A 17,016-nucleotide genomic window follows, 5' to 3' on the forward strand; every position below is an offset into this window, starting at 1 on the left:
GAGAGGTCGATGTACTAAAGGCACAGAATGAAATGCTTTTAGATATCACTGGGATGTAAATTTGTTTTGCTTAATTCTCTTATTTATTACAAGGGAGGGCTTTTATTTGGGAAAGGGGATGAATATTGTAGGAGGGAAAGGTAGAGATAATGATAAAAAAAGAAGGAAAGAAAGGGTTAGTGAAACATTAAAAAATACATAATAGATAACAGAAGAAAGTTCAGAAGGGCACACAGAGAAGCAGTTTTGTTACTAACATGTTAAATTTAATTTATACTTTATAAAACTATATATGCTCAATTAAATATACAATTCTCTTTTTCTGTTCTTTGTATATTGAAGTTTTGCATTTAAAGTTTACAATGAAAAAAATAGGAGATCAGTAAACAAAGGAGCTGAAAAAGTCCCGAAAGAATAGTAAGACTTGGAACCTTGGAAAGATAGCCATGCTGGTAGAAAAGCCAATGCAATGTCAGGTGATGATGCCTCCTGAGAATAGCTAGAGTCAATCTTCAGGTCTCTACCAAACTTATTTCAGTACCTTCAGTGCTTGACATTTGTGGTGAATTTATTGACTGAAAACTTTTCATCATCCAAATGCTATCCTTTTTTCTTCTCTTCCATTTTCTAATTAAAGTGGTTTTATTGGCAGAATGGAAACTAATTTTTCTTTAGCCAAGGGTGATCTGTGTTTTCTTTCATTTTCACAGCTTGCAAGTGTAATGGTCATGCTTCCCTCTGTAATACAAATTCAGGCAAGTGTTTCTGCACCACCAAAGGAATCAAAGGAGACGAATGCCAATTGTGAGTATCACCTATGTGTACCATCTCCTGAATTTTTATCCCTGGAGGGGGAGGTGTGTGCATGGAATTGATTTGTAACAAATGTAATTACAGCAATTCTGCATTTACAGGTAGCTAAATCTAAGTAATCTTTACTAATGATGGGGAGACAAAGCAGAGATCTGTTAAAGCAGTGATCATTGTCCATTTAGACTTAAGATTTACCTCCTTTCATCATATTTGTTCAAAAACTGACCAAAGAATAGTCACAAATGTAGAGTTGGAAGAGGGCAAAACAATTATCTAGTTTAGTCTTCACATTTTACAGCTGAGAAACTGAGGCCCAAACAGGTTAAATTAGTTGTCCAAGATCAAATGGGTATTAAGTGACACAACCAGGATTTGAGCCCAGTCCTTTAGCTTCAAGTCTAGTGTTCTTACCTGACAAATTGATTGATTTGAAGTTTCACTTATACTCTATTCTCAGCTTCAGCTGAGGATACTAAACTCTAGTAGAGATGGTTACCAAGTGGGTAGTATTAACCCTGGGCAATCCATATCTAGAGAACCTTTCTACTGACTGTCATCCTTACCCATAATTGAATTGACTAATTCTCTTGTTCAGGGAAAGAAAGGGAGTGTTTGCCTTCCAGTATAACAATATGAAAGATTCATGCCTAATCCATTGGTCCTTCTGAGCACTTCAGTGTCCTCTGGACTTGACTCTACCTTAGACTGATTTAGGGAGGGAGAGGGAAGCTGCGTTCCCTTTTTAGCCTATGACAGCATTCTCAAAAAATGATCAGGGACCCCAAAGGGTCCCCAAGACCCTTTCAGAGGTCTTTGAAATCAAAACTGTTTTCATAATAATCCTAAGACATTTTAATTTCTAGTATGGTAAATACTGATAGATTTAACCCATATAAATAAAAGCTCTTTGGGAGGTGGTCCTCACTAATTTTTAAGAGTGTAAAGGGGTCCTGAGACCAAGAAGTTTGAGAACTTTTGGCCTTGGACTTCTTTCTTACTATGCTTTAAACCTTACTGATATCTAAAATCCAGTTTTAGATATGGAACTCTGACCCTATTGATCCCTGAGCTTACTTGATTTCTTGGGTTCAGAAATTTCCCATCTTTCATCTGTCCTACCTTCTGCTACTGCCACCATCCCTATGAGCCTTAGCCAGGGGCAAGGTGCTCACTCCATTTTTTCAATTTTACCCCTGCTGGCCCAATTTTACCCCAGGTGATGAAATTGTATTTTTTTAAGGCCTATTCACAAGGAAAGAATATTAAATGCAGAATTCATATGTAAGAGTGAGATAATTCATAGTTTATATTAAAGAAACCAAAAAGTAATCAAGTTACTGGCTGAGTGCTACCATGGTTCCTCTTTAGGACCAAAAGTATCTTTCTTCTTTACCCTTTCAAATGCAAATGACCTTTTTATTTAACCAGAAATCACAATCCACCAAAATTTGGTATTCACTGACCTGTGCTTGGAATGAACTTATTTGTTTATTGGGATGAACTTATTTGTGTGTTCTACAATCCCATGCTTATTTTTAGCCAGTCAGGATTCTCCAACTGAGCTGGAGAGAGGAAGAAAGACTAATTTTTATTTAAAACATTTCTCCTTGCCCCATCTCTCATTTCCTGTAAGTGGGAGAACTAAAGTATTCTGAGTGGAGGCTTTGGAACAAATGGGTCAAAGGAGAAACATCCCATCTCTTTGTTGTGCCTAGCTAGCATAATACTTGGGGGAGGACTAGTTTAGAGGAAAATCTCATTCAGCAAATTCTTTTTTGTCTTTTTTCTTTACAAGAAGGGTTTCAAGGTCGAAAAAAAATATTTCTGCCTACCATAACATCTAGGAGGTATCTTATAAATGAGCATGTATCGGTTGAATCTGCTGTTATTTCACAGATGATAAAACTGTCACCATAATAGATTATCAAGTTCCATTTATTAGGCTGAGGAACTGTGTTATGACAGAATTGATTGGTTTGGTTTTAGTGTTTACTCAAGTCTATTAGTCGCGTGCTTTACATTGCTAATAATTTCTGAAGAGAAGGCTACTGGTGAATCCCATTTTGGTTTCTGAAGCCAAGACTCTAAAGTAAAAGAGGTGATATAATAAAACCCACTATGCATCTCTTCCCCTGGATTGGGTACAAAGTAATAAAATGTTGAGGCTTGTTGAGCTGAATGTGTATAGAATTAAAATTTCCCTTCAAAGAGGTTCTTTATGTAATCCTGTCATCTTCATCTTGGATCCTTCTTAAAAATAGGACAAGATCACTTTTTCAAAGCAGAGAGATTACCGTACATCTCTACCCCTCAAAGTTGTAGTGAGCGCAGTGTAGTGCCCTGGTTCTTGCCAGAAGGATCTTAACCTATAACTTTGGCATTGCCTGAGATGACAGTTGTGGAAGAATAGAGAACATTTACCCATCTTGGCCCTCTGGATGTGCTAAATAGACTGCTAGGTTTGCCGCACTGAACAAGTTTTAAAATGGGAATTAGTGATTTGTGGTAGACTGGTGGAAATTGAGATTTTTATTGAATATGCTGCTCCTTAGATATTCAATTATTTTTCAACATTACTTGGGCAACAAGCTTTACAGGTAAGTAAAACTCTTGGTCACTGCAAAGGAGTAGAATGTGTTTGACTTTAGAATCTGGAAATGTGTTACAGCTAATCTTATTCATGTGCCCAGTTGCAAAGATATTTTGAAGGTTGGAAAGTGATAAGATAAAAAGAATAAAGATAGAAGAACTAGCATTTCAAAAGATTATTTTCTTCACTTGACATTTATGGAAATGGGAGCAAACTACTTAAGGAACATAGAAAGTAATTTAGAAATGGCAAGTTGGAAAGTATTTTCACCATATAATAGTACACTTTGGAGATGGCATTGATTTCCCAAAGGGTAAAAAATGATTGTAAAGGCAGTAGTGAAGTCCATTTGTAATTAAAATTTTTCTTTTTTATTCAGTTTGCATTAGGCTGTTTTGGGTTTTCAGTATTTATTTAATGTAGAGTTTGTTTCTTTTAATAGTACCCTGCTAGATGTTCTCCCAGAGAATAAATATTTGTCTGGACGGGTGGAGGGAGAGTTGTAGAAAGAAGCAGGGATACTAGTCTGAGGTGACCAAGAGTGGGATGTAAATGAAAAAAAGACTTTATTGCCTTGAAAAATATTTTTTACTTGTTTGATATGGATGAGATTTAAGTTCTGAGTCTTTGATTTTAAATCTACAAATAATATAAAAAAACACTTTTTAAAGAAAATAATAAGTCTTAATAAATTTTTCTAGATGTGAAGTAGAAAATCGTTACCAAGGAAATCCTCTCAAAGGAACATGTTACTGTAAGTATTTCTACTTTTCCTACTTGTCTGGGAATAGTGTAGGTGGAACAGTGTAGGTTTGCCCATGCTTGAGTGTTTACCAGCCACCTCTTTTAGAAGGCAGCAGAACAAGGGGCTCGCTCTGGTAGGAATCTGAGTATAGGGGATTTTGGCTTCTCTACTAAAGGCCAATGCCCTACATCTTAATAGATTCTTCTGACACTCTGGAGTCTTTTTTTTTTCTTTTTATTTTTGTAATTCTACTTGCTGATTGAACCTTTGGAGAGCAAATTCAGAAACCAAAATAAGCAGTAAGACGCAAAAAAAAACCCACACTTACAGTTACATAAAATTGTGTTTATAAATATACAGTACATGGAACATAGTTGGGCCCTATTAGATGATGAGGTGGAAGCTTTGGGCATTCTCTGGAGGGTGGCTGTGGATAAGAGCCTCTGAGAAGTACATTCATTTTCTTGGAAGAAAAATGCCACATAACTGCAAAGCAGAAATTATCATCTGAGTTGCTAGGTTCACTTCAGGTTAGCATTTATTCAAGGCCTACTCTGAGCAGAGTGCAGGGCTCAGGAGCTCAGTTTGTGTTCTGCCTGTAAAACAAAGCCTCACTGACTGTTTTCATTAGTCTCGACTCCCACATATTTGAACCACCTTTCATTTTTCACTGTTCTGTCAAAAATAATTACTCACATTTATTTAGAATTTTAAGTTTTATGAGTGAGAGGCTTGATGAGTATTGTTAAATTCTGCATTCTCCATTGTTGTCCTTCAGAGTTGAAATATACAAATAATCCTTATGAAAATGAAGCACAAAAGATTGGACCTGAGAAAATAATTCAGGATTTCATGCTAATTCTGGAATAAAGTTTTTGACTTCCAGTTTTAAATAGTGATTTCTCAAAGTAATCTGTGTATTCAAGGCGTGTTCTATAAACCAAAAGATAGAACTTAGGATGGAGGAATGACTTATTGGCATCAGGAAGCTTTATTGAAGCTGGAGATGAAGACAGAAATCCTTTGGGAATTTCGAGGGGCTTAGTCCATAGCATTCAGAAGGTTCAGCAGGGTAGAAATAGGGAATTGTTAAGAAATCAACACTGGCAGAGACCTTAAATAAACTGAAACCCCAAATCCAAAATTAAAATTACAAAACAGATCAAGGGACCAGCTGAGTAAGGATGGGTGGTAGGAGTTAATATTAGGACAACAGAGCCTCCTTCTAACAGAGCCTTTGGCTAGTAGCCTACTTCTTGGGTAGGGATGAGCTACGAAATTCTTTCTGCTATTGAGATTCAGGAAGTGAGCTGAATGAAATAACAGTAACCAAGCTCCCCTGTCACTATTACATAATAATAATTTTGCCTGCATTGTTTTCCTTTAAATGCTAGCTAGTTTGGTTTACTTTCCAATTTGTTGCTCTATGAGTTTCTTTTTTTCTAAAACTGCATAAATTTTTTCCCCACAGATACACTTCTTATTGACTATCAGTTCACCTTTAGTCTATCCCAAGAGGATGACCGTTATTACACAGCTATCAATTTTGTGGCTACACCTGAAGAAGTATGATCAAGATGATTTAATGTCTCTCTGGGTGTTTGTGATGATTCTTGTTTGTATGAGGTCAATGGTAGAGGCAGTGTTATGTAATGGTTTTCAGGGTTGGTTTTCTTCCATTAGTTTAAAAAAGATAGAACTCAAGTTAGAGGTACTGCTTCTGTCATCACCTGTGATCTTTTTAAAAAATGCTTTCTTGGACCATATGTACATTTTATGGAGCAATAAGTCCTTCATACCTTTATGGCAGGGAAATTGAATTTTATTTTGGTTTTGTAACTCAGCTTAAGGAAAATCACCTGGGCAATGCCTTCTCCCTGTCAACACTTGCTCTTCTCAAAAGTTTTGGGTTTCTCATGAGACACTAGTAAAATGTAAGTTCATCTGTAATTGAGAAAGTTGATCGTAATGAAATTTAACTGTGGCTTTCCTATAAAATCTCAGAATTGTTCTAATGTCACTTAGTAACATGACTTTCTCTTTTCAATCAGCAAAACAGGGACTTGGATATGTTTATCAATGCCTCAAAAAACTTCAACCTCAACATTACTTGGGCAACAAGCTTTACAGGTAAGTAAAACTCTTGGTCACTGCAAAGGAGTAGAATATATTTGACTTTAGAATCTGGAAATGTGTTACATCCAATCTTCTTATTCGTGTGCCCAGTTGCAAAGATATTTTGAAGGCTGGAAAGTGATAAGATAAAAAGAATAAAGATAGAAGAGATAGCATTCTGGAAAGATTTCTGGAGTTAGGAGTTGGGACCCCCAAGTTCAGTTTCTGGTATTGCCATTTACTAACTTCGTGGCCATAAACAAATCATCATTTTTGAGTCTCAGTTCTCTCATCTGTAAAACAGATAGGCTAATAATACTTAAACTACCTACCTCACCAGGTTATTGTGAAGAAAGTACTTTGCAAGCTTTAAATCACTGTAGAAATAACTGTTACTATTGGATTGAAAAGTTAGCATAACTCTCTTTTCCCCATACTCCTGCCCAATGATCCTTTCATTCCATACTCTCCAGAGCCTGAAGTTTTCCTCTGAATTACTAACACCTACTATGGTTACTTAGGATGAGAAGCTGGGATGATGGCTTACTTGCATGCACCATAAGCTGCTTCATAAATATTTAAGTAGTTGGATCCAGGACTATATGGGTAGCACATCCTGACCATGCATTAATGGGTCCTAACAGTGTTTGAGAGAATGAGACTTACATGATCAGGCAAGATGGAGGCATAGAATGATTCTAAAGGCAAGGAAGTTTGGAGAGATTAGCTTCAGGCTAATTCCCTTGGTGGGGATGGGGAATCACACTCTAAAAAAAGATTAAGGAAAGACACATTTTGCTTATAACAAAGGCTGATTTACCTTTTAATACCTAGCAAGCATATAGTTTTGTGTGCAGAAAAAATATGTGAACTTAAAGGTTTGAGTCCACATTATTAACGGAGTTAGCCTAGACAAAGTTCCCATAGCACACGTTTGGTATCCAAAATCTCATATGTGGCCATCCCGTATAGTCCTAATCACCCAATGCTCGCATCATTATAGAAGATTGTGTAGTAGTTCTGGAGAGCTTAGGGGGCAGTAGATAGATGGTGAAAGGTGCCTATGAGAAAAGCTGTGAGCAGTTGGGCTTATTTGCCCTTGAAAAGGAAGCTGTAGTGAGTTCAAGGCCTGAAGACTGAGTGTTTACTGTTTGGAGGACAGGAATTATCAAATTACCAATTACCAAAGCAACTGTCGTGCAGTAAAAAAAAAACATTGGATTAAAACATCAGAAGTCCTGGGTTCCCATTCTGGTTCTGCTGATTATGAGGCAACTCACTCACCTTCTCTGAGTCTTTGCTTTATTACTATAAAGTAACAGTAATAACACCTACAGTACCTTCCTCATAGTGTTATTGTGAGGATAACATATATATGTGTGTATGTGTGTGTATAGTGCTTTGTTAACCTTAAAACACTGTATAGTCTATATAATAGTAACAAAACCCAGGATAATAGAATAGAATAGAAATAAAAATAGAATAAGAATAAGAATAGAATTTCAATAATAGAAAGGGAAGTCACATTCAAAATAACTGCAAAATGCATAGAGTCTTTAGGAATCATTCTGCCTAAGTAACTCAGTCCCTGTATAGAGTAAATTACAAAATTTGTTTAAAGAAATAAAGAACATGGAGAACTGTTCGGTGTTTGTGGCTGTGCTATGCCAATGTAATAAAACTGACAATATTACCAAAGTTAATTCACAAAAATTTTTGATACATTGATTGGCTTTCCTGAATTTTTTGTCTTTCCTTTTTTGTTATAAGAGATGGCTCTGTAGGAGAGGTGGGAGGAAAAATACAGGGGAAATGCAGGCAACGTAAAGACAAGAAAAAGCAACTGTGTGTGTGTGTGTGTGTGTGTATCTATACATACGTACGTACCTATTTGTGTATATATACATATATGTATGTATCTATGTCTATCTGTGTGTGTGTGTGTGTGTGTATAGATAAATAGATAAGACATATGGAGAGAGAGAGAGAGAGAGAGAGAGAGAGAGAGAACTGAAGTCAGCTTTCAAGCTCTCCTCCTGTAAAGCAAGAGGTCAACAAGACTCTGAGACTCCTTCCAACTCTTTTGTGTTCTAGGAGGGTTTAATTACTGGGGGATTTGGTTGGAATGTGTGAGAGGGGGTCTTAGAAATAGATTTTCATCAGTCTGGGAAGGCTTTTTGCATGTGAGCAGAAGACTAGATTAGGTGACACCTCAAGCACTTTTCTAGCCCGCTCTTATGTTCTTTATGATTGTCAAATTGAGGGATACAGATGGACCTAGCATACACATTCTAAGGACTTTTTTAGATAGTTGAGGGTAAAATAAGTTGAAAGCAGAAAATTTGACTTGAAATATTGAAAAAAATAGTGTTGGTGTCTCAATTTAATAGTATTTTGAAAAGCTTTTCATTTTCAATTTCTGTGGTAAAGGATATAAAGTGCTTTTTAGTCTGAAAGAAATATATAAGTGTCACTACAATACTTGCCTTTATGATATTACCACAAAAACATTTGTTGTTTTGGTTATTTTTCAGAATGATGTAGTTAAGAAGTAGTAGAGATGCTTATATCTGTGGATAATCTGTGGTAGATTATATAGTATGCAAATGTGCTTATTCTCTTTTCTTACCCAACAGCTGGGACACAAGCTGGAGAAGAGATGGCTGTTGTTTCAAAAACCAACATTAAAGAGTACAAAGATAGCTTCTCCAATGAAAGTTTGATTTCCGCAGCCACCCAAATATCACTTTCTTTGTCTATGTCAGCAATTTTACCTGGCCCATCAAAATTCAGGTAACAGTTGCCTTTGGTTGTTGTTACATTTAGCTAATATGGAATTCGTGACAGTTTAATTTGAGAAAGTCTGGTTTACTTTTGTTATGTTTGTTGGAAAAGTGTGTTCTGGGCAAATAAGTCTAACAAAAAGTGAAGATGGGGTAGGCTTGAGCCACTTAATAGAATGACCTATTTTTAATCAATTTATAGAGCTTGATCTGATATATACCATTACCATATCAATCACACAGATATTAATAACAGATTCCAAGTGGTGTACTCATGTTAACCTAGTGTTGCTGTGAACTGAAAAGTAGTTTAAAATTTTATTTTAATATTGAATAATTCAGGCTAGGCCTATCTTTTATTTTGTATTAATAATAAGGCTAAGGTCTAGTTAGACACATTAAAGGAAACTGCATTCTTGTAATTCTCCTTTGCTTACAATGGTTCTCTGCCTGACCAAATTTTAAGTGAGTGGTATATTAGTGAGCCATTTTAATGCAAGAGCAGAGGAATAGATTCCATCTTCTCTCTCATGTTCATTTTATTTTTCATTGAACAAAAAGGATCTAAAGTGGTCACCTCATAGCATTGTCTGCAAATTCTATGGTGTAGTGACTCTCATATATTACTTGCTTAGAAATCGTTTGCAAAATTAAATTAAATTGCTTCTTTTAGTGCCCTGGAAAAAAGATGAGATTGGGTAAGATGACCTTTATTATTGGATAGAGAATTATTGTATAGGTAGCCAGTTGCAGTAGACCTCTAGAGAAGGGCTTCTGACAAAGATGACAGTATTATATGTACAATCAGCCAAAAAAAAAAAGTTGTTTTTCTGATACTTTGAATAATCTGTGATTTCCTTAGTGTGGATGGTCTGTGTGATTTCGTATTGCTTCAAAATTTTAATTAGCTGTCAGCCAGTCTTCTATTGGTAATTTTCTAATGATAATGAAGACAGCTGGTACGCAGATGACAAACCCACAGTCCATCCTTCAGGACTATTCCTGATAGTACTTGGGCTGTGCTTGTAGAGCCTTCAAGAGCCCAGAGTCACGTCTATGTCGTTGTTAGGTATCAGATTGTAATGGAAGTGGCAAAAGGTGACTTTCATCCAATTCAACAAACAAGCGCTTACAGTGTAATACAGCATGGTTTAGTGAAAAGGAATTGTACTACACTTGGAGTCAGAGATTTGGATTTGAAACCTCCTTTGGACACTTCCTAGTGGTAAAGAGTTGACCCAGTACTCAGCCTTTTTTGCTTAGCCAGGATTTTTTTTATTATAGCCGTGCAGTATGAGGAATTATTTCAGACACAAAGAGTCTGAGTGCCTTGATGTATGTCCTCCCTGACTCGCAAGAGGCTTAACGTTTTTTTGTTCTTTGAAGGACCTAAGATCAAACAGGGGGAGTAGAAGATATAGAAGGGCATATAAAATTGAGAGAGAAAATGAGACTATAGAAAGTTGAGTTAGTGACCTCGTGACTGAGTTGTGATTGGAATGTTCTGGAAACAAGTAACACTTTAATAGGTAACTTTAACTTTATTACTGCAGGTTGAGTGAGTGCTTTTGTCTTGTTCTGCCTGGAGTTAGTTAAGATTTCTCATAAGAAAGAAAAATGTTTGGTCTCTTAGAGCAGTGATATCTCATATACCCTACACCTTGTGGTAACAAAATGGTCTCTAGAAGCACAACAGAATTAACAAGGCTAGCGACCTATTTCTACATCCTGCCTTTTTGTACTTCTAGAGCACAAAGGTAGCTATTCTGGAAAGTGGGAACAGATCCTTATAAATCTCCATCAATCCATAGCTGTTTATTAAGTGCTAACTGTGCTCAGTGCTAAGCATTGGGGATGCAGTGACAAAAATGAAGAGGTCTCTGCCCTCAAAGAGCCTATGTTCTGTCAGGAAGACAAAGATCATCTCAAGATGGACCTCTGTTTTTTGAGAGGATTTAAAAACATGGCTGTTTGACAGAAGCATTAGAAGATGCAGCTACCACTAAGGAAGACAATACAAATCAAGTTAGGAAAAAGCTCTTATTCCTGAGATTTGTGGTGAAGTGACTAACTACCTAAGGGGTAAATGTATGATTCAAATTAGGCATGATCTTTTTAATATGAGCCTGGAAATTATAGTGGAAAAGAAGAGGGAAGGAAGAGGTAGGATGGGGAAAATTTTCTCACATAAAAGAGTGAGAAAGAGCATTTACAGTGGAGAAGAAATTGGAGGGGGTGGCAGGCAATGCTTGAATCTCACTCTCCTCAGAATTGGTTCAAAAAGGGAAGAATACACACACACACACACACACACACACACACACACACACACATGCACACGCATACGCTCATGCTTGCTCTCTCTCTCTCTCTCTGTCTCTATTGTGTAAAGAAATCTAACTTACCCAATAGGGAAATAAGAGGGGAAGGGGAGGATAATAAAAGGAAGATAGATTAAGGGAAGCAGTGTTTAGAAGCAAGATAGACTTTTGAGGAGGGATAGGATGAAAAAAGAAGAAACAGAAGAAAATGGAATGGAGGGAAATACATAGTAATCTTAGCTATGAATATGAATGGAATGAATTCACCCATAAAATGGAAGCAGATAATAAAATGGGTTAGAAACCAGAATCTAGCAATATGTTGTTTACAAGGGACACACTTAAAACAGGAAGACACACAGAGTTAAAATAAAGGGCTGGAGCAGAATATGTTATGCTTCATATGAAGTGAAAAAAGGCAAGGGTAGCAATTATGATTTTGGACAAAGCAAAAATAGACCTAATTAAAAGAGACAAGCAGGGAAACTACACTTTGCTAAAAGGTATCAAAAAATTTTACAGCAAGTTTCTCTGAAAAAAGCCTCATTTCTCAAATATATACTGAGTATAGAACTGAGTGAGGTTTCTAAAAATAAGAGCCATTCCCCAATTGATAAATTGTCAAAGGATATAAACGGCAGTTTCCAAAAAAAGAAATCAGAGCTATCTATAGTTATATGAAAAAATACTCCAAATCACTTGATTAGAGAAATGCAAATTAAAACAGTTCTGAGTTACCACCTCATACCTGTCAGAAATGACACTCTGGAGAGGAAAAATAGGTACACTAATGAAGTAGGAACTGGAGAGCAATTTGGAACTGTGCCCAGAGGGCTATCCAACTGTACATACCCTGTGACCCAATAATACTACTACTAGGTCTATATCCCAAAGAGAGCAAAGAAAAACAAAAAGGACCTGTATGTGCCAAAAATATTTATAGGAGTTCTTTTTATGGTGGCAAAGAATTAGAAATCAAGGGGTTACTTTTAGGAAATGATAAGGGGTGTGATTTCAGAAAAACATGGCAAGACCTATGTGGACTGATACGTAGTGAAGTGAGGAGAACCAGGAGATCATTGTGCACAGTAACAGCAATGTTGTAATGATGATAACTGTGAAAGACTTGGCTGCTCTGATCAAAACAGTAACCTAAGAAAATTCCAAAAGACTCATGATGAAAAATGGTATCTACCTTCAGAGAGAGAACTGATGAATTCTGAGAGCAAATTGAAGTATAAGTTAATTATGTTGATTATTTTCCTAATGTTGAACCATCCTTGCATTCCTAGTATAAATCTAAAATGGTCATAATGATTGACTTCTTGATTGAATTGCTATAGTCTGTTTGACAACATTTTATTTTAAAATGTTCAATTGATATTCATAAATAATATGGTTTATGTATCGTAAATGATATAGCCTATAGTTCTTTGCTTTATCCTTCCCTGCTTTAGCTATTCGGGCTTTATTTGTTTCATAAAAGAAGCCTGGTCTAGTGCTTTATTTCTTAATTTTTGAGAATAATTAGTGTAGCATTGTTGCTAATTGTTCTTTAAAAGTTTGATAGAATTCGCCTGTGAAGACCAGAAATCAGGACCAGAAATTCTTTTCTTTAGTTGTTTTTTTTATCAGTTCATTTTTTAAAGAATTGATTTTTATCAATTACATATCAGTTATTAATGTTGAGGTATATTTTTGTGGGAAGTCCTATTTGAAAGTTGTTGGTTTTATTTCTTTTAAAAATTTGATGTGTTATTTTGAAACTAACAAACTCCAAATAAGATGAGCATTTTCATATACAAAGCAGAGAAGTAAAAAGAGGACTGCATGTGCAGCCACCTCTGCTCCAGGTCCTGTTTGCTTCTCCCTTTAAGTGTACAGTACATTTAAGGTGTTATTTTCAAAGCCTTCCTTATCTGTGTTCCCTACTCACCTCCCTTTTGTTCCCTTCTGTGCATTTAAAAAAATGCTGCAGTGATTCTTTTTTCTTACTTTTCTTTTAAAAAAATTTTAGTAACCCTACTCACGTGCCCTCTTCCCACCTCAGCCACTGTCCTAAATTGAAAGAAAGAAAAACAAAACCTTTGTGTCAGCTATCCGCACCCAAAATCAATCTCCAAATTGGCATTGTTCAAAAAATGTCTCATTCTGTACCTTGAGTTCACCACCTTGCTGCTAAAAGGTGAGTAGTGTGTTGTTTCACTACTTCTGAAACTGTGGTTGATCATTGCAATGATCAGAGTTCTTAACTCTTTCAGTTATTTTTCTTTACAAAGCTTGTTATTATATAATTTTTCTTTGGGTTCTACTCATTTCACCTTGCATCAGTTCTTGAGTCTTCCCTGGTTTGTCTGAAACTATCCTGTCATTTCTTAAGGAGCAATAGTATTCCATTACCATAATTTGTTCAACTCTTCCCAAATTCCCATGGTTTCCAGTTCTTTACTGCTATAAAAAGAACTGCTATAAATCTTTGTATACACATGGGTCCTCTTACTCTTTTCTTTGATCTCCTTGGGTTATAGGCTTAGTAATGGTATCACTGGATCAAAGGGAATGCACAGTTTAGTGACATTTTGGGTAAAGTTCCAAATTGCTTTCTAGAATGGCTTCACCGATTTATAGCTCCATTTGTTGGTTCTATTTCACCAGAGTATCTAATATCTGTTTTAAAATAATCATCAACTTGAACTTTAGACTTCATTAGTTATTACTGAAAAGTGATCATTATTTTTAAGATTCTTGTTGAAAATCTTGCCTTATACTACTGGCTTTTTTCCCCATTGGAAAGAGGACGCTGTGCATATAAATGGGCCTTTGTACTAGAGATAGCTGTGCTTTTGCCAATGCTGAGTTCTGGGTTTTTTTTTTTCATACCCTGTTGCTCCACCTCTTAAAAGTAACTGAAGTGGTTTTAGAGAGTATATTGGTGTAGGGAGTCTCTTCTTCCCCCCTCCCCCCCCATACACACTTTTGGAAAATAATCATTTTGAATGTAAGAATCAAAGCTACATTATGGAGGGAGATAGTTTTCCACTTTAATTTGTTGGTGCCTGTGCCTGGTTTGGATCGCTATGCAGAGTAAGAATCACTTAAGAAAGCAGCGTACAGGAGGGAGCGTATTAGAAGATAAACTGTGATATGCTAACCATTTAGTTTGCCAAGCTTCTTTTGAAAAATCAGGTAAGCCTTGTTGCAAATGCAGCTTCATACTGTGATACAACTGCTGTAAGTATTGCTGGGGCAGTTTTCCTAGATGGGGTATCATTACCATTGTGTGTGTGCTTGACCTTGGAAGAGAAGCCAGTTAGTTTTAGTTCCCTTTGCCCCCCATGAGGTCTTGGCTTTTAGGACTTGTATGGTATGTGCTCAGAATGGAAACCAGTTTGCTGCTAGTCCTTTTCCTGTGGTTAGTGATGATTGCACAGGTGTGAGCAGCCCTCAAAAAGGCATGAAAAGGGGGTGCTGTGATCTTCATGCATTATTTCACTCATAGACCTATCCTTGTGTAGATAGCTTATTATCCTTTTTCATGAGAGGTCGGTTCCTTAGGCCTTAGAAGTAAGTAGTCCTACAAATGTAATCCGAGGAAGATAGTGCGAAATTTATAGCAAAACAGTGTAAAGTTGTTTAGTCAGATTTCATTTCTGATTTTCAGTACAATTAAAGGCTTTTCCGTTCTGCACTCTCATTTATTAAAAATGAAAATAGTATTGGAAATGCAGCTAACCAAAGGAACCTGAATCTCCACCTTGAAATGTGTATAAACACTCATACTTTTAAAATGATAATCCTTAAGTGAAGGTCCTTTGGGACAAAGCCCCAAATTGTTTTTCATAATTAGAAACAGTTCAAATGAATAACTGCTTAAAAGGTAGAATTTGAAGCTAACTCTAGCCTCTCTGCAGACACTGGTTTTGGTGGTTTTGCTCTTTAACCTTTTAACCAAGTAAAAAGAATGTGTGTTTAACCATGTCCATTTTTGCAAGACTAATCATGCTTTATCTCTTTTAAGTAATTCAGACTTGGTTCTTGGGAGTCAAAGGACCTGAGCTGTTTTCATCCCTGCTCATGATTTGTGTAGGTCTGGTTTTAGGCTGAAGGAAGGACAGACATATGGACTTACTTGATTAGGTAGAAAGTAGTTCAGGAACTCAGTACATAGGGTACTGCATAAAAGTATGTTAAATCGATGGAATTGAATTGTTGTCTCAGCAATGGAAATTGCTTTCTGAATATGGAATAAATATTAAAGCCTCTCCATGGAGTGACTCTTAACTTTGCTGTCTAAGATTTCTTTGTTTTCAGGGTATTTATTAAAATATCCATTCAAACTAAAGACTAGACATTTCTTGGAATTGTTGGGATTGGTGTTTAGAGAGCATTCGCTTATGATTGTTCTGAGCAAGAAGAAAATTTTGTTGACCTAACCAGTATGGCACTGAGTTCTCCTTTACCGGAATGCTCTTAACTGATACCTATAGGTGAAAGTATTTGCTTCTTGTTTCTACTAGATGGACATCAAAATCAGGTATATAGCATTTTACCATTTATAAAACTTTTCTAATGTAATCCCTGAGCAAATGTTCTAATCCTTATTTTACAGATGGGAAAATTCAGGTTGAAAGTGACTAGTGAGACTTGCCAGTGGTTACATAGGGTGGGTCCATGTTGGAACTCAAACTCAGGCTTCAGATTTAAAGTAGTTAAGAATAAGGATCAAGAAAAATAATCCTCAAACTATACTGAACAAAATATCTCTGAGGATTTAGGAGGTACTTGAGGTTCTTCCAATGGTCCTAGGTTATCTGTAGCAACATAATTTCTAATTGTTCATTACTGTTTATACAGGAGATTTATTGGTTCTGCTATACCATAGAAATGTCCTTTGAATAAATTCCTAATGTCAGTTTACTGGTTAATGGTCTTTTTCTCATAAATGAACAGTACAGAATGCACAAATATGTAACTATTTTCATAAGTCTTTTAATGTTGTTAATGGTTTCTTTTAATGATACATTTCATTATTGTTTTACTTTATATTATTGGGTTCATTGTGTAAATAGTCCTCTTTGTTCTGCTTACTTTGCCCTTCATTAGTCCAAATAAGTCTTCTCAAATTTTTCTGAATTCTTCATGTTGGTTATTCTTTGTCATTCTAAGTACAGTCAGATTCATTATGCCCATATGCCAAAATTTATCCAGCCATTCCCCAGTTAATTGGCTATAAATATTTTTGTATGTGGAGTACATTTTTTTCTGTCCCTGACTTTCTTGAGGTACATATGCACTAGTGGGGTATCATTGGGTCACAGTATATCAATTTTTCTAGTACACCTCCAAAGTGCTTTCCAGAATGGTTGGGCCAGTTCATAGCTTCACCAAACAGGGCATTAATGTACTTGGCTTCTCACTGACTTCAACATTTACCATTTTTGTCTTTTATAATTTTTACCACTCTGATGAATATGAAGTGAAACCTCACGAGTTGTTTTAATAGGCATTTCTCTTATTTTTCATGATTTGTAGCGTCCTTTCACATACTTGTTGATATTTTGCATTTATTCTTTTGAACACTGCTGAACCACATAGAAAAAATTTTCTGAAGGCAATTTGCCTCCATCTCTTAAACTAGAACTATAATAA

At 36.1% G+C, this 17,016-nt stretch overlaps 1 protein-coding gene across 1 annotated transcript in view; it reads left to right on the plus strand.

Moving 5' to 3' along the window:
- ATRN (attractin) overlaps positions 1-17,016 on the plus strand; it is a 215,992-nt gene that overhangs the window by 128,135 nt on the left and 70,841 nt on the right. The window contains 6 exon segments of the mRNA XM_078148561.1: positions 711-804; positions 4,105-4,157; positions 5,620-5,714; positions 6,200-6,278; positions 8,900-8,974; positions 8,977-9,056. Of these exon segments, the coding sequence (XP_078004687.1) occupies positions 711-804; positions 4,105-4,157; positions 5,620-5,714; positions 6,200-6,278; positions 8,900-8,974; positions 8,977-9,056 (476 nt within the window).

This window comes from Phascolarctos cinereus, unplaced genomic scaffold (genome assembly GCF_003287225.1).
Source record: "Phascolarctos cinereus isolate Bilbo 61053 unplaced genomic scaffold, phaCin_HiC Scaffold_9;HRSCAF=440, whole genome shotgun sequence".
NCBI classification, from domain to species: Eukaryota; Metazoa; Chordata; class Mammalia; order Diprotodontia; family Phascolarctidae; genus Phascolarctos; species Phascolarctos cinereus.